Source organism: Elgaria multicarinata, chromosome 2 (assembly GCF_023053635.1).
Source record: "Elgaria multicarinata webbii isolate HBS135686 ecotype San Diego chromosome 2, rElgMul1.1.pri, whole genome shotgun sequence".
NCBI lineage: Eukaryota > Metazoa > Chordata > Lepidosauria > Squamata > Anguidae > Elgaria > Elgaria multicarinata.
Window position 1 is genome coordinate 111,486,890 of NC_086172.1, and position 24,778 is coordinate 111,511,667.

General features: G+C 37.6%; 1 protein-coding gene and 1 long non-coding RNA gene across 10 annotated transcripts in view; both read right to left on the reverse strand.

Moving 5' to 3' along the window:
* Positions 1 to 24,778, reverse strand: part of SHANK2 (SH3 and multiple ankyrin repeat domains 2) — a 353,842-nt gene that overhangs the window by 34,642 nt on the left and 294,422 nt on the right. For 8 of the 9 annotated variants that reach the window (XM_063117397.1, XM_063117400.1, XM_063117399.1 and 5 more), the window contains 2 exons: positions 24,192 to 24,327; positions 20,312 to 20,392 (listed from right to left, as the gene is read on the reverse strand). In XM_063117397.1, coding sequence (XP_062973467.1) covers positions 20,312 to 20,392; positions 24,192 to 24,327 — 217 coding nt within the window. The remainder of the gene's footprint in view (positions 1 to 20,311; positions 20,393 to 24,191; positions 24,328 to 24,778) is intronic. The other variant, XM_063117401.1, reaches the window with a different exon arrangement.
* LOC134392787 (uncharacterized) lies at positions 9,774 to 11,913 on the reverse strand. The gene is made up of 3 exons (XR_010025060.1): positions 10,960 to 11,913; positions 10,346 to 10,416; positions 9,774 to 10,151 (listed from the first exon to the last, which is right to left on the reverse strand). It is a non-coding gene; the product is annotated as an uncharacterized LOC134392787 (long non-coding RNA).

Sequence of the window (24,778 nt, forward strand, 5' to 3'; positions counted from 1 at the left end):
ATAAGGGAAATATAAGCATATGTTTTCCATGTATGATATAGCTTAAAAAGACATATTAAGTATTAAATAAGGGCGTTTAGCCAGGTATGTGATTTAAATTCACATTTACACTGAAGCAAATGTATCCCCGAACATGATTATATATTGCATGCATTTTCTAATTAGATTGCCTGTTCTGCACTTCTATATCTTATGCAGGCTAGTGAAGAATGAGAAAACATCCTATGTTGAAAAAATAAAATAAGCCATCTGCCTCTGGGACAATTACACCATTTACATTAATCTGAGATGTTCACTAGAATGATCATAATAACCACTGCTTCAAGATCCAACACTTCCCACTCTCAAGCAAGAGTTGTGTGTGAACAGCATTATCATTATTAAATCTAACAATTAAATAACAGTAACTACTTCTGATCATTCTTGGCGAACTGATTGCTGTGTGATTGGTGCCAGGTAATTAGCACCTACTTTATATAATCTCAAACATTTGTATTTGGTTGGGTGTAACTCCTGCTCATTGACACACACCACATGCTGCTCTTATTAACTTTATTTGGAGTTGTGTATTTGCATCAGAGGGGCATAGGTGTATATGTTAGATTATGAATATAATGTTCTTTTACTGATTGTTCCTTGATATAATCCCTCATATTTTAGGGCCGAGAGAGGAATGTTGGGGTGACTCCCAGCAATAACCATAATCTATCTCACCACCTCAGATCTTGAGCCCACTAGCAATATAATCTAAAGGGCATTGTACATTTCATGATTCAATATAACAAAGTATTTATCTCAATAATGATGCTGCTGTAAGCACTAATTATTTCTTTATCTGGTAATTAAAGTATTCACATTCAAAGTATTCATGTTCTGTTTGTGTTGTGTTAGACTGTCCAGTTGCATGTTTATGGAAAGTGAGGATGAAGTTGTGTTTATATAAGATGTATGAGATCCTTATGAAAATGGATGTGGGGACAGAGTGGCATGCAAACCTTGGATCTTCCAGTGCATGGATATTTTGAAAAGGGACTTCATGAGGTAATTTCAATGTAATACCTGCTGCTTTTGCATTTTTATTCCCACCTTTGCTCCACCAGCACAGCAGTAGCTGTGACCAGTGATTCAAATATTTTTTAGACAAAGTTACAGTGTAGGACCAGACATTCACTTTCCAAAATTCTCTGCTAGGGCACACAGATTTAACTGGGATGTTATAACCACCTGAGCAAATATCACTTTCAAGATTCTGACTGATTTTTTTGAGCAGGGTCAGCCAAGATGAGGAAGATGTGTCCCAAAATATAAATTTCTCTGCACAGCCTCCACTGGCCTACCAAATTTGTAATATTTTATATATAAAGGGAAATTGCTTTTAAAATTGTCATGTGAGAGGCCTTCCAGATTATTACAGAATGGATCTCTCACACTTTTGAATGTAACACCCCAAGTCATGCCTCAGCATATGTGCACCGTAACTATGAAGTCCTTTCTGCTAGGTCATGCTGAATATAGAGTCTGGCTAGCTATGAAAGGGTTAGATTAGACATCAAAATATAGTCTGACCCCTTGGAACAGTGTATAGAGAACAGTGGCTTCTTACAATACTGTAGCTAGCCACCTCTGTTTTAGAGAATGCATTTTATTATTGGTATGTTATTGGTCATATGAAGTCAGACATCTTTCATATTTGAAAATCCTCCTTTTCTGAGCATTTAGAACAGAACCAACCCAATATCAAAAATAGTAGAACTCATAAAATAATCTAAAAGAATAAAATGTATCCCTCCCCCAGTTGATTTGTGAGTCAAGTTATTTTGATTACGCAAGTGAAGTTATAGTTCAGGATTGTTTGTTATTTATGTTTATGGTTTCATCTGCCAGTTGCTTGTGAATCCAATTTTACAAACTTTAAAATAAATGTTTATTGCTCAGAAATACCATCGTTATTTGTTGTAATCTCTTCCTATGTAAATACTTTCAGCCTTCTAATCAGAGAGAAAACACAATGTTACATGGCATGGGTGGCCAATAACACAAATAACAAACAGGGTAAACAGTTTAAAACAACCAATGGACTTAAATTCTGACACTACTATTGAATACTTGTGAATCATGAATACATTCATAGATGCTGGGATGATTTGTTAAACTGACTGTTAACAAAGAAGGGGATAAATCAAGAGTTAACATTAACAGTAACAAAGAGTTCAAGCACCTCCAATAACTAGGATTTGCAGCCTTTATTTAATATTAATATGGGGCACAGAGAACAAAAATAATGTTGTAGGCATGACCTTAAGCTGATTTTCATTCAATGTAGAGTGGTTGTGGCAACTTGAGATAATGGTGGACATCACTGTGTTGAATGCATCAGGCTCTGCTTGAGAGATCCTTGTCTTGCTGTCTGCAAATTGGCCTGATAAAATTCAGGACTTGAACTGGTTAAGATGATGGCACCGGCTGCTATGTTGGTGGTGTGGAAGAAGTGCATTTGGTAGAATGGAGGCAATGGAAGTTTGGTGTGCCTAGAAACTGTGCTGCTCAACAGCAGGATTGGATGATCCTTAGAAAGATTAAAATCAATTCAACCTCTCTCCTGAATTTGGTGCTTCAATCTCACATCCTTGGCTGGCTTTTCACCAGGGGTATAAACCAGGCATACTCCAAGGACCAAACATGGTGGGTGTGTGTGTGTGTGTGTGTGTGTGTGTGTGTGTGTGTTAACTTAAAAAACATTCTTCTCCAGATTAGGTTTCACTATGAGGACAAAAACACTATCTTGTGACTAGATTCTCTTGGTTGTAAAAAGTGAAACAAATTTTATGAAGCAATTCTCTCTTAATCATGGTTAAGAGATTGGGAGCAAGCTGTGGGCACATGAGCTCTCTCACATTTACTTTAATCAGTTTACCTATGGTTTAGTACAGGGGTTCTGAACCTCTTTCAGCCTGAAGGCTGAATTCCATTTTGGAGAAGCTCTTGGGGCTGCGCTCCAGTGGTGGGTGGGGCCAAAGGTAAAAACGGGATGGGGTCAAAGACAAAGGGGAGAAGCCCAAAACACCAAAAAAATATGCCAGCCCATTTTATCTTAAAACTTTTACTGTCAATAACTAAGCCTTAGGAGAGGTCTTTCAACCTTTTAGTATGGGGGGAAAAACACACAAAAGCTGAGAAATCATCAAATTATCAGCAGTTGGGGGAAACAGGGTGGGAGGGAGGCGTGATTATCTGGGAAACGCCGAGAGCTGCACTGGGAATCCTGGAGGGGCAGATTTGGCCCCTAGGCCTGAGGTTCTGCACCCCTGGTTTATTAGTGTTACATTTGCATCATCACCTGACCATGGCTAATGCTAAACAGCTTTCCATCTTAACCAGGGTTTACCAGATTCAAACCTGGTTTAAATCCTGATAAACAGTAATTGGAGTTAAGCTTATAACCATGCTTAGTGCCTCCACAGGGTGGTGGTGGTGATAATAATAATAATAATAATAATAATAATAATAATAATAATAATAATAGAAAGTAGTTCACTTTCTTTAGGAAAGCAGATATACTATTCAAAAACACATTAATACGATTACAAGGAAAACATAACAACTCTAAAATGAATTAAAATAGTGAAAAATTAGAAAAAACCAAACCAAACCAGATGTAATGCTAAAAAATGGTTAAAACTGACAAGGGGAGACAGGGAACATTGTCATACCTGAAACAAAAGGGGAGAAAGGACAGAGTGTATGTGCCCATGGCCATCACCTACTCTCTTAACCACGATTAAGAAATCAACAGCATTATGTCTGCACTCTGCCTCAGACCTCCATCACCATCACTTATTAGTCCACCTAACTGATCAGCTGTTAACTCCACAGCCTGTTTCTAAAAATGTATTAATGTGTTTTACAGTATCTGGACTCACGGCTTCCTCATCAATATTCCCTAGTTTTAATTTGTTCTAAACTGTCTTTCAGAGTTCTCAACTAGAAAGATGCATTTGAAGACAGATGTAGAAAAGAAAAGAGAGAGGACTCTATCAAAGATCTGGCAATTTTGGACCCCACTGCTCTTTTAGCTTTTCATCCATAGTGTTATCTGTTTTTTGAATTAAAAACAAAAAAAATCAGACAGTGTAATTGGGGTTCTTTTGTTTCTGTAAGGGCATTATTTTATTTGACAATGCCTGGACTGTTAAAATGCTCAAAGCAAAGCGGCAGTGATAAGACTTCACAGTCTCTCTCCTCTCTGCAATCAGATGTCTCCATTCCTGTGATGAAGTAAACAACTGGTTGAACACCTGGGTATATTGTTTTGATACCTTCATGTGCGTGATGCTTTTCTGATGTGGTGATCTGCATCAAAAGTTGTAACTTCTTCTGGTGAGCAGAGTGACAAACTTGACATATCTTTTATGCGTGTGTTCGTTATTCATAGTTTGCTCATTCCCTGACCTGCAGAGTAAGCTGTCTGTTCTGGGCAAGATGTCTGTCAAATGTTGCCAGAAGTCAGGACTACACCAGCTCCATAGATGCATGGGTAGGATCATGGTGTTGGAGTACTGCTGGCTCCTTGCATCACGGAAGTCACTGTCACACTCATATGGTTATTGTGCTTCGAGTTTCTCAGAAAATGCAGGATAGACTTTACTGTTTATTTTTAAAGTCCACAGAAAAACAGCAAGGGCAACCTAGTTGTGGAAAGTCCACAGAAAAAGCACAAGCTACAGTACATTTTTTATAATAATCAGAGGTTTTAGCTAAAAGAAAGACACTTAACTTGATTCACTGAGAATAGTTGACTCATATGCTCATCTTGAGTCTTACCTGCCACTTGTATTGGCAGCTGATCCCTCCCCCGAGATGTGCAGCTTTCAAAGAGTCCCTCCTTTTGAGCTCCCACAAGATTTTTCATCTCCACTATTGGATTTTCTTTTCCTTATATATTCTTCCCTTTCCCCCCATATGAACAGCAGGATTGAAGAAGTAGGCATGATCTTCTTGCTGCGAGATATATGGAGAGTTCTTTGGGCACAATAAATACAGCTAGAAATGCAACAGCCGTAGTAGCACAACTACGGAACTTCTTGGAGCCTTGAATTGTTCCTCTGCATTTGGACCCACATTTGCATCATGCCCCTTCTTCTTACACTATTCAAGCTGCTTCAGATATGATGAAAGTTTCTGAATACCTAAGATAGATACAGATAATACTTTGCCAAGAAAAATACGTAACACAAAACTGAGTGCAATATCCATTGCACCATCATATTATGACTTCCCAGTGCACCCGTCTTATGTACTGTACACATCTGGGGATGATTCATGCACATATTATTCCACTGCATGTTGATGTTTGGAAAATACAGTAGAGTTCCATTTAAAAGTAGAACTTGTGAAGTGATTCCCCCACCAACACATATGAATGCTGACAATCTGAATCTTGAAGTTTGCTGAAAATGTATTGGCCTGTGAGCCTTTCATGATGTAAAATGCTTTGTATAAATTTAACCCTACAGTAGTGGAAAAATATGCATGTGGTGAGAAAATGTGTGAAGCAGCATTCGGGTTCTAGACCCCATGTTTCAGGTTAGTGTAAGATCACAAAATCCAATTCCGCCTCCCGCTCAATACTACAATTGAAGTGTGCTTCCTACTTCTTCGCAATTAAAAAAATAAATCAACTAATGAAGTCTCTAACGCTATCTACTATTTGCCTGGAGTAACATAAGGTTACCAAAAACCAAAAACCAAAACAAAACTACAATTCAGTAACAGCCCCTCCATAATTGCCGTTAACAGAATACTGAATTATACCTAAATATTAGGACACAAGTGCACAATTAAAACTGATTTGCAAATTCTGTGCATATTTCATTATCTATGGCACAACAACTCTGTCATCATTCTCCTTTTCTGACAGGCATTTCAGTTGCAAAGCAGTATGCAGGGGCATGTACACCACAGAAGAAATGAGCCCTCTCTGAACAGTAGGGATGGACCAATTTTTCCTTTTCTGTTCCTCCCCCAGTTGAATGTTATTAAAACACATTCAGTCCCATTTATGAAGAAATTTGCAAATTTTGTTAAGTTCTTCTGAAAATATGAACCAACTAAATTTTCACCTATCAGTACCCATTGAATTTATTTATTTATTGCATAAATCCAATAGATACAGCTATTTCCAGCATGGAATATGTTTTACCTGCTTGCTACTAGCTGTTAACGATAAGAAGCCTCTCATTAAGAAGTGGTGGCAATGCTGATCTAGTGTCACAAACATGTTTGATTACATGGGGGGCTTGTCTTGACAGTGCCGGGTTGCCACCACATTTAGGGAAACCCTGCGCTTTCTCTGCTGCAGGATGGCAGCAGCTAACCCCCACACAGAGGGAGGGCACGGACTTTCTGGTGGCCATTCGGCTCACCAGGCCCACCCCCTGCCCTCTGCCCAGGCGGACAGCGACCAATCAGGGATTGCCATCCCTTGGAATGTCTCCGCTGCAACACAAGAGAGAGGTTAGATGGTGACTGTGCTATACTCACCTCACTCCAGTGAAAAAGTCGAGTAAGTCCCCAACTTTTTTTAATTCACAGCTTTGCAGGAAATCCCCACAATGGCTGCGAGGTGGCTGCTGTGTCACATAACTGACAGCCCAAGTTAATCAAACCTAGACTTCTAAGAGTTAAGCACTCAAAGCCCTCTGCCTCAGTGGAGAATGTGTCAGCTTCACTTTCTCCCACATTCACTTTTTTAAAAAACAAACAAACAAACCCTCAACTCCTTTTTTATTTACGAAGAAATGTGTGAAGTTTGATAAGCTCTTATCAAAACACAAATGGGGAGAAGCTTCTTGCTGATCTCTACTTAATCTGTTGAGTAGGAGGGAATGGTATTGAAAGAGAAAAGGATTTGGGTTACACGATGAAGAAAATGTAGCCAGTCCCAATCAAAGTTCATCATTTTCAAGTACTATTGATTTCAACAGAGGAAATATACAGCCCAATCATAGGCATATTTAATGGGGTGCAAGTTCCACTGAGTGTAATGATGTTTACTCCTAGGAAAGCATGCACAAAATTGCAACTTCAAGCATGCCCTTCATTTTCCCACTGGAACTCATAGGATCAGAGGTATTGCTAGGCTTAGGCCTATGGGGACCTAGCCCTGAATCTACTTACTGTGGCCCAGACCTATTTCCAAAAACCCTGGTTGACCATTGGTGCCAATGGAAGATTTTATTTGCTGAATTGTCATGTAGGATGGGATTTTCAAGGGGGGCTGCAGCTGGTAAGGGAAGGATTAACACTACCCCCACAAACATATGGAAAGCTCTCTCTGTATGGCAATTAAGGAAAGAAAAAACCTTTCCCCTTGATTTGGGGCAGGTGCAAATTTACTGAAGAATTTATTTTATTTGAGATTATTTGGAATCAAAATTAATTGGCTGACTTTGCCTTCTGTGAAATTTAAATAAACCCACATATTTAATTCTAAATTTGCATATATAGATATAAATCAACATACGCACATTTCATGCAGATGTGTGTTCTGTGGGACTGAACCCTGAATCTTTTAACTGCCTAGTAACACTTCTGAATAGGAACGAAGTGGCTTTATTTTGGCTGGTTGTACCCATAACATTTGTAAGACATTTTAAATATGATGATTTTAATATTGTTGAGATGTTCATTATTAAGCAAGAAGAAATAGGAACCTTAAGGTATTGTCCGCAATACTGAAATAATTCTTTGTTAGTAATTGGAAGAGACTTATAATCAAAATGAAGCTTCAGGAAGATCCCCCCTTCCACCAAAAAGAGGGTAAGTGGGACATTGCAAACTAGTATTTTTACTAGGAACAATTATGGCTAGAAACCAAAGAGACCTATGTTATGATTGAAATGTTTCCAAACACATGTGGGACATTGCTAATTTTTGCTTACAGCTGCAGCCTTTCAGATTATGATCGATGCTGCACTGGAGAGTCTCCAAACATCGTAAGAGGCTTTTCAGGGGGACATAATGGGCTGCTGTGCTGAGTGGAAACCTGAAGTCTTCTGGAGCACACAGGGAAGCAATCCTTAAGTCTCTGCCCAAATATATTAATCAAAGCAAGGGTTGTGACATGATGTTTCTTACTGAGCAAAAAGTAACTGATAGAGACAATATAATAAAGCAAACTATTAACAGCCAATGCAAATAACAGCCAGCTCTAAATGTAATAGTTTCAACTCAAAATCCAAATTCTTAAGTGTTTAATGCACAAATAATTTTATTTGAAGTAGTATTTTTTCCTGTCCAATATATGTCTAATCCAGGGCTAGATCTATACTACTGCTTTATAGCGGTATTAAAGTGCTGGGGCACAATCCACATTCCATATACCGCTTTCACAGTGTTATTTCCTGCTTTTTGTTCCACATTCCTAATGATTTTACACAAGGTGTAGATCTAGCCCAAGTCTCCACCAGAATAGATAGTTTGTAGATTGCACATGCATATATACACACACCATTAATTTTAAATCCAAATCAACTGGGCAAATTAAGGCAGCTTCTAAATGAAAAATAGAAATATAAGATATAAACATCAGACATAGAACAACTCTTAAACAGATGCCAGACATTAAGATGTAGTCTACAAAATCACAAAAGGCATATTTAAGCAGGTTCTATAACCCAGTAAAAAATTGAATACTTGGATTTCAGCCAATATGGTTCCAATGGTTAATCAAAATGACTAAATAAGATCAAAACCTTGTGTTTAATTTTAGATGGATTATGGATCAGACTGTTAATGACATTTATTCATAAAAAATATCCACCGATACTATTTTTGGTTTCTAGCTAATTTGCTTAACTTTGTATGTCTTTTGTAGATGCAAAAAAGAATGTAATAAAAGTCTTATTCTTTTATATGGTATTTCAAGATGCAAAAGAACAGATTCTTCTTTATGTACAATTTTGTGTTAAAAATGATCAATCTACAGGAAATCTATAAACATCACATGACACATTTTTTCGAAGAGCTACAAATTAAAAAGCTATCTGAAAAATGTATGCCTTAGTAACCTAGTTTCACCTTAATGCTGAAATATAATATTTTCATTTTAGTTAAGTATTATACCATTAATATGTAGAAACGGATGAGATTCTTTGGGGCATATTGGATACATACAGCTGGCATTTTCAAAGACTAGTTCTTACTACAAATAAGATGTCCAATAGGGTGATTTAAACATCCTTCCACTTGATGTTCATTTGAATAAAATCTAGAGGTTGCAACTGCTCCTTTTGCTGGCCAAACCTAAGCTTGCCTACCTCTTTGAAATATTTGCTAATGTTGCCTGCCGTTTCTATTGTACTGGGAAATTTTATGAACATGTTATCATTTAATTCTACTCTTACTTTTTGATACGTGTTTTGTATCTAAAGATGAACCAAAGGAAACGTGATACCAAATTAGTCAACTGCATAAAAAAAAGCCTGCCAAGAACAATAAGACAACATCATAGTGACAGTATTCTTGTTATGTAATGCTAGATTATACCTTATTTCATCACATACAATATCAACCCAGATTCCCAAAGGCAAATGAAAAAAATGTGATGTGTGATTATACCCTCAGATGTGTCATTTGTTTATAGTCTTATAATGCAAGTGGTATTTTACATTATAGGTAGAACAGATGTTTTATATTTAAAGTATTTCTGTTTTGGGCAACAAGAACAAAATAAGAAAAACTTTTCCATTCTTAAAACAAGGTGAGCTTTGAGAAACGAGAACGATAAGCAACAACTTAGATATGCTGAATTTAAAACAGCATTTGAAGAAATGTAATTTAGAAATTGGGATTAGTTTTCCACACAACACAGTAAGTAATATTTGTAATCCCACAATACTTGAACTGACTTGTAGTATTGAACAAGGGAAATAAAAACAAACCACAAGATGCCTAGATGTATTTATTTTACAATTTTCATCAGAAATGAACATGGAATTACTAACAACTGAAAAATAAAGTGAAGTAGCAGGGAAAAGGATGTTGTTGTTTTTAAAGATAGGAGAGAATGCTGTCCATATCCCAGGTACCTTAAAGGTAGGCATACTGAAGTTAAGGCACAGCAGCACCTAGACCATATTGTACCATGGGACCTGAAAAACAGAAAGAGATGAAGTGTGTTGAAAATGCATTAAATAGACAATCCTTACATTCTGAAAATCTTAATGACATAATACAGCCATTGTGTTTACTGAGTTACTACTTTTTGAGCCAACGATTTCAAAAGTTCTTGCTCAAAAATTCTACACACAACGGTCACAAATTTAGGATTCTCTTGAACACTTACGATTCCATTGTTCTATTTTCTCCTGCAATGCTTCCTCACTGGGCTGGCAAAATCACCCAAAATTATTTTTTCTGTAGTGAAGAAAGACAACTAAGTACTTCACATGTGGGGTTGCATGACTACTTATAACTGTATGAATATTCTGTGCATAATAGCAATAACAATGCCAGCATGGAACCTTTAAAAGCCTACTACTGCTAATATTTTCAAATGTATTATTAAATGTTGATATTTCAGAGCAGCTGAACACAGTATTTCATTGAGAGTGAATTCCCAAAAAGTACTTAAAAGATTTGAAAATTTTATCTCTTGTATTCCCCCCACGCCCAAAACTGTTCTTCTCCAGTTAATTCACACATTCTTACTGACATACATTAGAAAACAAGTGGAATCCTGTTCTTTGCTGAATTCATATAAACCTGACTTTAACTCAGTAGGATAATAATAATAATAATAATAATAATAATAATAATAATAATAATAATAATAATAATAAGCTAAGACAAGACAGAACAGTGACCTAGCACATCTCCATCAGACCTTAATACTACACAGCTGAAATGCTGTAATCCTAATTTAAAAATTATCATTTGGTAACGTCATTTAACACTTACACAAATATCCTTCAGAGGTTCCACGTTAAAATCAGTAGCTCCATGAATAGTTATCGATATCTTGTACTGTAAGGTATCTGATGACTTGAAAACTTCTGTCCAAAACTTCTTCCAAAATTATCCTCAGATATGAAGGCGTGATCTCTACAGAGCCGGTTCTGTATTTGTTTTCACTTTATTTCTATTGTGAAAACTTTTGATCTATTCCACAGTGTTGAAATAACCAGAACTGCATTGTGTAGCCTTTTCACACATGAGGCCACATTTTAGTCCCAGTTATGTTTGGAATTCATGTGCTGGATTTACTTTATGTCTTCATTGTTTCAAATGACACTATTTCATACTTTTTCCCTGAAAAAATTGACATTGTAAATGGAATGGACTACAAATATTACTCTTTTAAGTGTCACAAAGTGAAGCTTTTCTTTCAAGAGATACCACTATTAAACATTCTTCTATTCTGGGGTGCTTCATCTCAAATTAAATTGCAGTATAATCTAATCTACATGTGCAAGTGATACCTTAATCATTCTTATGGAATGAATATTTATATCTTCAAGGGCAAGATCAACAAAAATAGAGTAAGGCTTTTCTTTGAAACAGACAAAAATACTCCTGTTTCAGACCTAAAAGTCTTTGGCAACCACCAATCTGGCATTAAAAAGAAAAGAAAAAGGAAATGTATTCTTAGTTATTTGTTTTTGTTCAGGATGGATTTTGGGAGAGCTTATAAATGGAGAATGGAACAGTACCCAGTTTAGGCACAGCTACAACCATCAAGCTATTTTTAAAAGTTACATTTAAGGCTTCAAGAACTAGGATATTGTGTGATAAAGCAAATTATTTGCTAGAATAAAATTTGGCACTTATAGAGTGACTTCAGAAAGCAAAATATAAATCATTTAAAATATTCAAGAGTATCTATGCATAAAACCCCACAAATCAAATTGCTAAAATCAATTATTTACTGAAATTCCATAAACCCTCATTGTTTCAGGTTTTATTTGAAGAACCTATAGAGAGACCCATTAATTTTTAAAGATGAATTAATATTATAGAATGCATCCACTTATAAAATCCTACTCCCATTTGTACTACTATTAGTGAAATAATTACATTACTAGCTGTTTAATTCTTTTGCCTGATTTTCCCCACCCCCCACTCTCAGATATAAGGGTGGAATTCACCATTAATTTCAATGGAGACACCGTGTCTATATATGCATTTTCTTGTGCATGTAGATTGGATCTGTCCACTAAAATGAATGAGAAAGTCATTAAAAGTTGGGAGAATGCATACACATACAGGGCCTACTATGCCTGTAAATTATCTCTGGACCAGGCCAAAGAGATATAGGCATTATAGAGAGGAAATACATTGATGTGCAATTTATTCCTCTCAAATTGTGTGAGATACACAACATACACAAATGTTTTATATGAATAATAATACCAAAATGCCTCCTTTTTATTTGTTATTTTGCTCCTTTTCCAGATTTTTTTAGCCCTGCTCTGGAGCACATGACCTACTCATTTCACTGGCCTGAATTTATTATGTCACAGGCTGCTATGTGTCAATTGTGTAATGATTTTTCAAAGTATTGTCACCCCATCCACCCACACACAAAGGAGGCCATTTCTAGTCTGCAAGTAAGCATTTTAAAGACCGATGGCTTAATTTTGAGTTCAGCAAAGATGATGAAAGGGAAAGTACCAATGTAAAAGGACTTTTTACATCTGAGATATTATTTTTAGTAATACTGTGCAAGATACAGAAGAAAAGTTAAAAGTAATAAATGTTGATTTATACTTTTAAGGACTTTTTTAGTGACTGTTTGTAATATGACTAAACCATAGCCCTGATCCAGTGGCTCAATTGTATATACAGGGCTCCAATTCAGACACAGAGTTCTGTGCAAGAAGGGGCTCCCTTCAATGTCATGGATGGAAAGCTTGTGGAGGTATGCCTGCCATTGAACTGAGTGTGATAGCCCCTGCATAGACTGAATTCTATGCAAAATACAGTGGAGCTTTGCATAAGATTAATTCTATATGTGTTAGGCCTGCTTTACAGATTATAGGATACACCTGTATTTTAAAGTATAAGCATGAGTAAATGACTTTTACATCAGTGTGCGCATCTTTCAAAACCAATGTTATTTTTAGTGTGTTCTTTAATATGTACACTGCATACATATGCTAACATTATAACATGTGGTGGCCCCAGGTGTGCATGGCTAAACATTGTCCTTGACTTTAAGGGCTGTATCAAGAGCATTTATGCTCCCTTCAGCATTTATCGGATAACTCAACTACACTACAAAGTCTTCAAATCATGGGGGCTCACAACTGGTGAAGAGGTTTTATTCTATATTAGTTTCTGTAGAACACTTGGAGGGATAGTGCACTGAGGGAAAGCTGTCATTGGAGCTCTTGGCCACTGTTAATATAATCAACAAAAGGAAGAGAGTGTACTGGTAAAAGATTTAAGTGTCAAACAAAAACAAAAGAAGAAAAAATAATTTCAGCCCCTTCACTTCACTATTGTACAATGTGACTGAATTCAGTGCTTTACACAACTCTGTAACCTATATTAGTTGCCCTTCATTTCTTCTACTGTTATGACACGTAAAGGATTAGTGGTGTGCTGTGCAATCACATATGAAAAAAAAAATCAGGTTCCCTGCTGCCTTGAAGAAAGCAGGTGACATACAAAGGGTGGGGAAGAAAAGGGGGTGCACTAAATATATGCAACCTTTATATACATATATTTAATTTTACTACAAAATGTCAACAATCCCCATCTGTCCTTTCACTTAGCAATCAGTCATTGCAAGTCGTGCAATAGGCTCAGTAGGCTTTGCAGCAGAGGTGGGTCTCAAGGAGATAAAGGAGAGGAGAGTCGTGACCTTATGGATCAGTTCAGGGAGGGCATTCCATGCATACGGGACAGTGTGGAAGACGCTACGTTAAACCTGAAATTATGCAGAGCAGCAGTTCTCCAGGTAAAGACTCAAGGTGTGTGTGAGGTGCCTATTTTTTGAGACAGAGGCAGTGTGGTTCTATGAATAACAACTGGCCATTAAGCAGGCAAGTGAAATAAGTGATGCAGGACTACACCAAACTCTTGTTACTTGCCACTGTTTCGCATAGGGCTGCTTTTACACATGATATTCTGACATGAAGGGAGCCTCAGTATAGGGAAAAATGTGTACACCTATGTATGGCGTTGGGCATGACAATGCTGCGAAATGTCTCTTTTGCCTTGATTACACATGTTGTGAAGCTGCAGCAGGAGGTTCCAAATACATGTAACCACAGCAGAAGAGACACACAACGTAACATGTGTGCGCTTATTTTTCCCTTACCAGGAGGCTCCCTCGTATAAGAAAATGCCATGTATGAAACAGCCCTAAATGGTTGCGAGTTAGCATAGTAACCTTGAGGTAATGACTGGGGAACGACTGGAAAGGATCTTAAACAGATAAAGGGAAAGGAAGTGGGGATGAAGGAGGCAAGACAAAAGAAAGAAATGGGATCATTTATTTCAAACATGATTTCCTATGGAAATTAGTTATTTTATGCATTTGCAATTCATTATCTAAATAGCTAAAACATATTCATATTAATTATTTAATGATTGACAAACTGGACCATTGACAACTGGTTATTCTCCTTTAATATGAAAAGGTGTAGAAAAAGAAATAATTGAAAAACAAGAGACAAAATGCTTCCCCTTACCCTTCTTCTTCCGTACTGAAGCTTGGAAATAGAAAGGGAATGAATGATAAATCAAATCTGAAGAGAAGATCGTTCTAAAATGTTAAGTCCCTGCTTGAGTCTTGAGTATCAGCACTGAGCATCGTGCCTGTCTTTTTCAAACTACCATTATTATTATTATTATTATTATTATTATTATTATTATTAACAATTAGGGGACAGGCTAAGTTTAAACTCTAATGAGGATGCCTGATTTGCTATTCCTAAAAACAAGATCTAGTTTCAAAAATTAAACAGCATAGTTGAGATTTTTAAAAATATTAATGCGGCATGGAAAATATATATTTTAACACACTTGGAATTTAAAAGGAAATGAATTGTGATTACTTGTTAGGCCATTAGTTCCTAATAATCTTCCTGCAGATTATAAAAGGTGCACATAAAATTAGAGGATGATTAACAGCCATTCCATAGGGGACAGAAATTTATGGGCAAGAGCCATCACCCCCAAAGAATCATTTCATTAGTTCCATAAGCCCAATGGTCTAGTGTTCCTCAACACATCAACCCCCTAACATGCCAAATAGTACAATGGTTTTGAAACTGATGGGAGTTTTAAAAAAAAGTTTGCGATTCATCACGGAAAGGGGTAGTCAGGTGTTTTAAAAAAATCCACTGGAGTACCAGAAGCTCCTTGTCTGAACATAAATAACCCCATGCTGGGTTCACACAGCACACTAACCCACACAGTGTTGGTTGTTGTTGAACCGTGCAGCATGTTTTCTGTAGGGTGGGTTATCTTGTTGTTCAAACACAGTGCTTTTTTTTGCAGGGTGGGTTACCATGTTGTCTGAATGCAGAACATTTTCTGCGGGGTTGCTTGTTAACCATGCAGCATGCCTTGTTAAGCACCCCGAACAGCCCAGCAACAAGCATGGGTTCTCATGTTGTCTTGTTTGAAAAAGATAAACCAAACGACATGGTTAACAAGCCACCCTGTGGAAAACACGCTGTGTTCAGAAAATATGAAAACCACTCTGCAGAAAACACACTGCATTCAGACAACACGTTAACCCATCCTGCAGAAAATCCACTGGGTAGCATGCTGTGTGAACCCACAGGATCCCAGCGATCATTACTATTAATGGGGCCTCGAGGCAGTTAATAAATATTATTGGACATATCTATGAAGAAATTAGTGCTGTGCTGAAGTATTTGATGGTATCGGGGGGAAATTGCAGTAATCTTCAAGGACAAGCAAAATCCAAGACCCTTCAAGTGGAAGGTAGGCTTATCTTAAAGACAAGGTGGATGAGAGTGTTTTACAAAATACCCAACCAAACCCAACAACCTTAGGCAACCTTGCCTTTAACGTAAGCCCACCCCACCCAACTTCCCCACCCAAATTTACCCATCCTCTAAATTTTGGTGATAACCCCCTTCCCCAGCCTTAGAAGAGAAAGAAAAAAAGACAAAAAGGAGGAGGAACATAGTAAGACGAGGCATAGTATAAATACAGTGTGAAAGATATATAGTGACCACCTGCTTTACATGCAGAAGGTCCTAATTTCAATCCTGGCATCTCCATGTAGGCCTAGGAAAGACACCTGACATTCTGGAAAGCTATTACCCATCAGTGTAGACAGAACTGAGCTATATGGACAATATGTTTTAAATTTTTACTCCCTTACAGTAAGGAGATAAATAATAAAATATTTTAAAAAATGATTTAAATTAGGAAATAAAATACAGAATATATTTAGTTCATAGAACTTGTTAGATTTAATTGATGAAATGAATTTGATTAGTTAAATTAGATTAAGCATGCAGTTATGCTGATCCAAGACAAGGAAAAATACAAAAGAAATAAGGTGATGTCTTTTATTGGGTCAGCTTCTGGCGATAAAAGAGCATTCAAGCCTTATCAGGTTACGACGAGATCATTATTAGGGAGAATACAGTGGTCTTGGTTTCCTAGAGTATCACAATTGATTACAATTCCCAGCTCAATAATGTGTATTATATTGCATTACATATTTTGACTATCCAAAACCTATCCCACCACAATTATAAATAAACAGATGTGGTCAAGTTGCTTAACTCCAAAGTCTTATAAGCCCCTTGTGTCAGAAACAAACTAGACGGAATCAACCACATGAATCCTAGTCAGAGACCAACTTTATAATCTTTAACTCTGTGCTAAAGTGATTAAAATATTTTCACGTATACAAATTAATTTTCCACTATTCTGTGCAACATGAAAGCTTGTATACTCATACCAACAGAAGGTGGTCTACTAAAAAGGCACTATTGCACTACAGCCCAAACCTATGCAATGTTTTCCTCAGAGGTATATACGACTGAGTTCAGTAGTACTGTCCTGCATAGGATTGCAGCATTAGTATATTTACCAGCACTGGTTGGTATACAAGGATACTGCAGGCAGTATAATTCTTTCCCTGAACGTCAGGGCTGCACTCTTGACTTCTACATCGGGGCAGGGGGGGATTCTCGCTTGCAGTTAGCATGTGACTGAGGTCAATGGGGCAGCTCCTATTCACACTAAGCTTCATGTGTACATCCATGGTATTTTGGATCTCATCAGGAGTGTATATCTGAAGCTGTTAGACAAAGTTTGATCATGTCAAGGTACCTCATTTGCATAAAAATAACCTGTTACTTAAGGGGATCACTTCCCTCAATTTCTATCTTAAAATCATCAGGAAAATATTACCTTTATGGTTAATTTTATCTGGTTCCTTTTGCTTCCCTTTAAAGTCTTTCACTGCTAACCTTCTCAAGAATAAAATAATGAATAATTATCCCACTAGTTTTAAAAGTCTAAGAGATTGTGTTGTTTTTTATTTAGGACAAATGTGACCTAATTAGGAGCTACACCTGCTCAGAGAGGCATAATTACCAGGCTGACTCATTTAAAGTACCAAAATGTGTAGTGATTGATTCCTTGCATAGTTGCCTTTATAGGTCTTAGCATCCTACTCAGGAACTATTTTCAAACCCAAGAAACAGTTTTCCTACCTGGACCTGGACCTGCCGTTGAACTTTCTTTTTCTGAGAAATGCCCTATTCAGGCATTCACTTATTGGGTAGATCCATCAAGCGAGGGGGGAGAGCGCTCCAGCCCCAACCCTCTCCCTTGTGGCGTTTGTTGCTCTCTATTCATGGAGGGCGACTGTCAGAAGAGGACAGCCTCTTCTCCATGGACTCTCTCCACATGAGCAAGAGCGTGGATTTTCCAGCAGTGAAGAACCTCTATGGATAGAGGAGGCTCTCTTCTTCAGACAGTTGCCCTCTATGAGTAAAGGACTAGAGAGCTCTTCCTTCTTGCATGTTTGATCTACTGGGTCATGAACGCCTGAATAGGGCTAAAGTCACACAGGGAAAAAATACCAACAAAATTAAAAGCAGATTCTCTAGGACAATCCATAATGAGCATTAGAAAGGACCTACTTTCAATTTATAGTCAGAAGAGGAATTGTCATTATTTTGGGATTGTATGATTTGGGGGGCAATGAAATGAGTTCAACAGGAGGTGCAGCTGTGGTAAAGGAAAATTGTTTTGTGGATGTCAAAATAGTTCATGACTAGGATGGTAAGACTTATAAAGACAGCAATGTGAGGAGTCAGTTACATTTAGTACTCCACATTTTGACACTTAAATAGGTCAGCCTAGTGATTACCTTCTCTGCCCAGATGTAAGACATAATTAGCTTACATTGGGCTGGATCAAGGCTTCCTGTTAGCAGAACTCTGTTCATAGAATGCTCACTGTTGGATGGGGATGACTTCCAATTCCTCCTTCCCCTGGCAGACCTCTGTACCCCCTGAAAAGTTGCTCTGGAAGGTTTGGGAGGACCCTCTGAACAGTGTGGAAGCTGCTACTGGGGGCAGCAAGAGAAGGGAGAATTACCTCCCCTCTTCCTCCAGCAGAGAACTTCCACTGGATCGCTGTCCCTTCCATAAACAGACCTTCTGTTTGTGGAAGTGCAAGTCTGGAAGTTTTCCCATTTTTCCATGATGAATTTAAAAGGGCTGTGCTATGATACAAAAACTTCACAATGTTTCTTATGAGTAGCATGGGAATTTTGAGGAGGGCAAAATTAAAACAAACAAACCATACTCATCTAACGAGCCCTCTAGTTTCAAGTATTTAAAATGTTTTTTAGGCTGCCTTGAAGGGCAGAAAACAACCACTGCCACTCAAAATCCTAAACAGTTTTTATTGACACTGGTTTGCGGTCTTAATTAAAGCAAGAAATGGCACAAAGAAAAGGAATCTTTCTGGGGGGAAATGCTGATAATTCATAGACAATAAATACCCAAATTTAAACAATTAAATTTGCGCAGAAAGTAAGTCCTACTTGAGGAACCTCTGCAATTTATATTGCCAAATGTTTCAGCTCTCTTTGAACATGATTTATTATCCAGAAGCTCTGGTTTCTTCCTATAGACTTTAGTCTAAATGAGTACTAACACATATAAATGGTTAGAAAACAAGTGTTATGAATACCATGTAGGCTCACAATAAGAGCCTCTAAAGGAAATTACCATATATTAAATATTGGCACTCTTAATGCTATCCAAACATGCTATCCTATATTTAAACTGATAATCATGCAACAATTACTAAAAGGTGGGAGAGCGTCAAACTTATTTTAGAGACTTCATATCAGAAACGTTCCAATTGGAATAGCGTACAGAGAGATCCAACTATACAGCTATATTTTCATCATTAAAAATAAGCAAACCAAAGGGTAAAGAATTCTTAGGTTCATGCAAATCTCACCAAGATAAACAAATAATGATGAACCCCAAACTAAGAGGATAGTAGAAGGTGATCTGCCACGTGCTACATTCCTTGAAGTCTGCCTTCCGTTGCCTTACAGATGATCTCATGCCAGGTCAGCTGTAAGGTGCACAGGAGCAGGGAAGGGAGCCCTGAATCAATTCAGCACCCCAATCCCCCTCCCTCTGCCTTACAAGTGATTGGGACTGCCAGAGCTATTAATACTGGTCACCTCTTAGAGCTCCTGCACCATAGATTTGAGCATTTCCCAGATGCTGGATGGAGGTTTCCCCTTCGAAAATACACTTTTGATCTGGTAGTAGGGCAGATCTAAGAGCAGACACATATTTGCATTCATGAATTGCTTTTGCTGGATCAGGGCAAAGGACTCCAATAAGAGCTAGCTGCCTTACAGCTACTAAGCTTTATTTCTTTTCAGCTTTTAAACAATTGAGGGCTAGCTGCTTACCTTTATCCACTAATGAGAGGCCACAGAAATTTAAAATAAAACAATATTAGATAAATGGATTTCTTGGGAAACAAAAGCAAGCTAATAAAATATGTTACAGCTTTTAGGTAATGTGTAAAATAATAATGTATATAAATGATAAACACATTCTCTCGCAGAGCTGGAAACAGAAATAACTAAAAACAAGATCCTTCATGCTCATCATGCACACTTGGAAATATCTAGAAATGCAACATTCCCATGTAATCTTTTCAATACAACTTTCAGTACAGGGTGCAGTTCACTTTCAAACACTGTAATATTGTGTTTACATCTCCACTTTTGCAGCATGCTCATTAAAAAACAACACTTTCTTACCAAGCTCTTCAAGCTCTGAGGTCATTGATTTAGACCGCAAGGTCAGTGCAGTTGTTGGAGCCCGTTTTGGAGGTGGCGGGGCTTAGCATTAAACAGAAGGACATACATGATAAGTAAAAGCACTCCAGTATACTGTATGCTCATATCTGCATCATTCAAATTCAACCCCAAAAATGCATTCCTAATTAAATGGAAATGTACATTTCTCAATGTGCCAAAAAATAATCAACTAATTGATCTCTAGCAACGATTAGCAGTTGCATACAGTAGTTTCCACACTTAAGAAAGGAGCACACAGCAACAATTAATATATATTTGTGTTTTCCACTAAACTTATGTCACTGTACCTTACAATGTCTGCAAGCATATGAGATATGGTATTGTAGAAGCCCATAAACTCTCTATTTCTATATCCCATGTAGAGCTTCACATGAACAACTTATGTGACAGCAGAAAAAAAACCTAAAAATTATCTGACTCACAAGTGGATTTGACCAAAAACATGATGGGAAATAAAAAGTGATCAGAAGAACCACAATTATAGTTCTATAATACTGCTTCCAAGTCTTGCAAAATGGAACTAAAAAAGAAACCAAAAAGAAACTGATCCAAACTACATTCAATAATAGGCTGAATTAGACATATATGCCACGGAAGCTTTCAAGACAAGGCTATAATTTTATGTCTGTACCTGCCATATAAAAATATCACCATTTTGTACCAGGTGTACATAAGAGATTTTCAATTATACGTTTGCTGTGCTGAGCTCATAGCAGTAAACCATTTCAGAACTTAAAACTTGAGACAAATGCTCAGCATTGTCATTCCAAAAGCCTAACATGCTGATTTCCTGCTATACTGCCAAAATCAGCTTCTTGCAAATAGGCTTTACTATGTTATTGCAACACACACACACACACACACACACCTGTCAGCCATTTGCAAAGCAAGATATGCATAGCTTAATGACTCATGCACATTTCAGTCAATCTTATGCTTAGGACTCTTAGAAACATAAAATAGCCAGCATCTCTGACCAGACATATTTGTAGGTGGAGAACTACAAATGAGTAGGCACACCATTTCTAGACTACATAAACAACAAATAAAAGCCACTAGAAGCAAATGCCAAAAATTTGCTTCTAGTGCTGTCACTTGGCTCGTAAGTTTCTTCATCATCACTTTCAAAAATTTGCAGAACAAAAAAATCAAAGTGTTTTGTGGCATCTTAAAGACTACGTTTCTGGCATAAGCTTTCAGGGACATTCTCCACGCCAAATGCATGAAGGGTCAACCTCAAATTGGAAGATCTATATACATAGGTGGAGGGGGAGGGGAGATATAAACAATGAAATCAGAGGGAATTTTAGTGATATTTACCTTAACGCCTTTGGGCGATAACACAATCATTGCAATGGTGACCTGACTACCATACTGAAGTGCAAAATTGAAATCCAGGGAAGTACAAGTAGCTATCTAAACACATTGAAAGCCCTGGGATGGGTGGGTGGTGCCACTGCTGCGTTGATTATACGATGCAGCAGCCACCGCACAGCCACCCCAGGGCTTTCTAGTGAAGCTGAGGAGAAAAAAAAGTTGGGGTTAGTCCCCGACTTTTTTCTCTGTAGCGAGGCGAATACGGTGCATCCGCCATCTATCCTTACTCCAGAGTCGTGGTGGAGGTATGGCTGGGTGGATGGCAGCCAACCCCAGATTGGTTGCCATCCACTCAGGCAGAGGGCAGGCCCCACAAGCCTAATGGCCGCAGGATATGGTGGTGGAGTGGTGCCAACACGGTGCCGTGAAGACAGCTCCCAGAAGTGATTAACTTAATGGTTGCCATTCACAAAATGTTGCTGGGTGATAACACAGACATCATTGCAATGGTGAACCAATTAACATAAGTAGTGTGATTTTTTAAAAAGAAACTTTATCCTTAATAAAACCATAGGAAATACAGTTGAATTTCTTAATAAATTGTACTTCAGCAATTTCTCATTGGTATCTGTCATTGAAATTCCTTTGTTCAAGAATGGCCACTTTAAGGTCAATCACCGAATGCCTCACGGCTGAAATGTGGATGGCATTATTAGGTCCTATAGTAGTGTTGCCATCTGGGTCTGCTACAGGAGCTGGTTCCATTGCGAGGTTTTTCCCTCTCATTGGCCCTGGGTGGTACGCCCAGAGTTGCTTACAGACAGCTACCCAACCTAAAAAGCTTACCCACCAACAACAGACAATCCACAATATTAGTGGTTCACACATCTGCTCATGCTCCATGTTATATATGTCATCATTTGCCAGCAATGTCCCATTGTACTCTACGTAGGACTAACAGACCAGTCTCTACACAAAAGAATAAATGGATGCAAATCTGACATAAGGAATGGCAATACTCAGAAACCAGTGGGGGAATATTTCAACCTGTAAAAACATTCTAAATTACTTTTAAATGGCCATTCTTGTTTCAAAGTCAGATTCCAATGTGAAATTGGACATGTAGAATTGGACAACTTTATTTCTTGTGCTTTAAGTAGGGATAAAGTTTTTTTTATATATAAAAAATATCACTACATATGTTAATTGGCTCACCATTGCAATGATGTCTGTGTTATCATCTAACAACTTCTTGTGAACGACAACTGTTAAGATAGCTATAACTGTCTGTACTCTTTTGCATTTCAATCCCCCCAACACTGTTCCCCTCCACTCCCACACGTGTATAAAAATCTGCCAATTTGAGATCGACACTATATGCATCCGATGAAGTGGACAGTATCCACGAAAGCTTATACCAAAATAGATAAATTTGTTAGGCTTTACCATACCACAAGACTCTTTGTTGTTTTTGCTACTACAGACTAACATAGTCACCCCTCTGGAACTTGTTGCAGAACAAGGCAACTGCAATGAGCCCCACTAGATCAGAGAATTAGAAAGGCTTGAGAAAAGCTAGTCAAAGTACTGATACCTTGACAAAAAAAGAACATTCTTTTTCTAATGTTGGAAATGCTGGAATATTCTCTCTTTTTAGGACTGTCCTCTCTATAAATGACCAAGACAGTATGCACAATGCAGAATACACATTGACTAAAGAGACAGCAGCTGAAGTTCTACAGGCATTTAAGGCTACTCTCTCCTCTGACCCCATATTTCACACTATTCTGTAATTTCTTTTCTTGTTATTATACACATTGAAATCAAACTTTCATCAAATACAAAACTCTCACTGTTTCAATAGGATCAGGTTTTGGCTTACTTTGAGGGCTGCTTCTTACTGGACTTAAGATGCATGGAAAACAGTATTGGGTCAGTGGACTGGCAACATAAAATATAATAATTGAAATATATAGGAAGAAGGGGAATATATGTCTTTTTCAGAGCAGTGGCAAAACTCTGGAAATTGACTGGGGGAATATGAGACAGCAAAAAATGCAAGATGCCTGCCTGCATATTAAGATATGGGACTTTAAGAAGCAATGCAGGAAACGGCCTGAATTACTTATGCCTTTGTCCTCATTCACACAGATGCTTAGCACCGTGGTAACTGCTTCCCTGTGGTACAATCCTACACTTCTGGGGAATGCATGTGAATTATTCTACCCATGTGGCAACCCACAGGAGTAAGGACACTAATCAACTTGGAAAGACCCATCAAACTAGCCTCACCCATGTAGTTGGAAATTCATACAAACTCTCCAACCACCTACCATACCACTGCATGTGTTCTCTGAATTTAGAAATTAACCCTTTTATGCATATTAAATAATGGAATGACACACATTGTGCAGCATGAACTCAAATGATAATAAGCAATTATTCAAATCATTCTCTCTATGAAGAAACACGAGAAACAGTTAAAACAATGAAAAGAATGTACCTTTCTTTCTGGCTGTGTCATCTGGATCAAGATTCCTGGTTACTGTGACAACTTTAAGAACTAAGTGATTGCCTCCTTGCCGAATCATGTTCACCACCTGCCTGTGGCCAACCTTTACTACATTTTCATTATTAACCTGAAAGAAAACAACAACAACAAAAAGGGACAGGATTAAATTAAAATATGTGCAAAAATCCACCAGCTTGCTAAATTTTTCTATGCAGTTTTCAGCTCAAAAAGGACAGCTACCAACTTTCCCTTGCCAAGCCAAACATAGGGTAGGCATGAGGTAAGAAAGAGGGAAGGAGGAATAATACAAACTGTTTATTTCATTTTCAGCTTTCGTAGGGATGTATGGCATTAATTACTCCTGGAATGTTAATGGCTGTATCCTTTGCTGTATAAATATAATTATTTACCTTTTGCTCTCTTTGAAAGAATCCAGTGTAAAGGAAATAAGGAAGCACAGGCCAAAGGATTTTGTTCATTGATTTTAGTATAATTTAATTAATTTTCTTTAAATTCCTGGCAAAGGATACAAGCTACTTCTGGCACCCTGGAAAGTCTATGGCTTGTGTGGTTTGGAA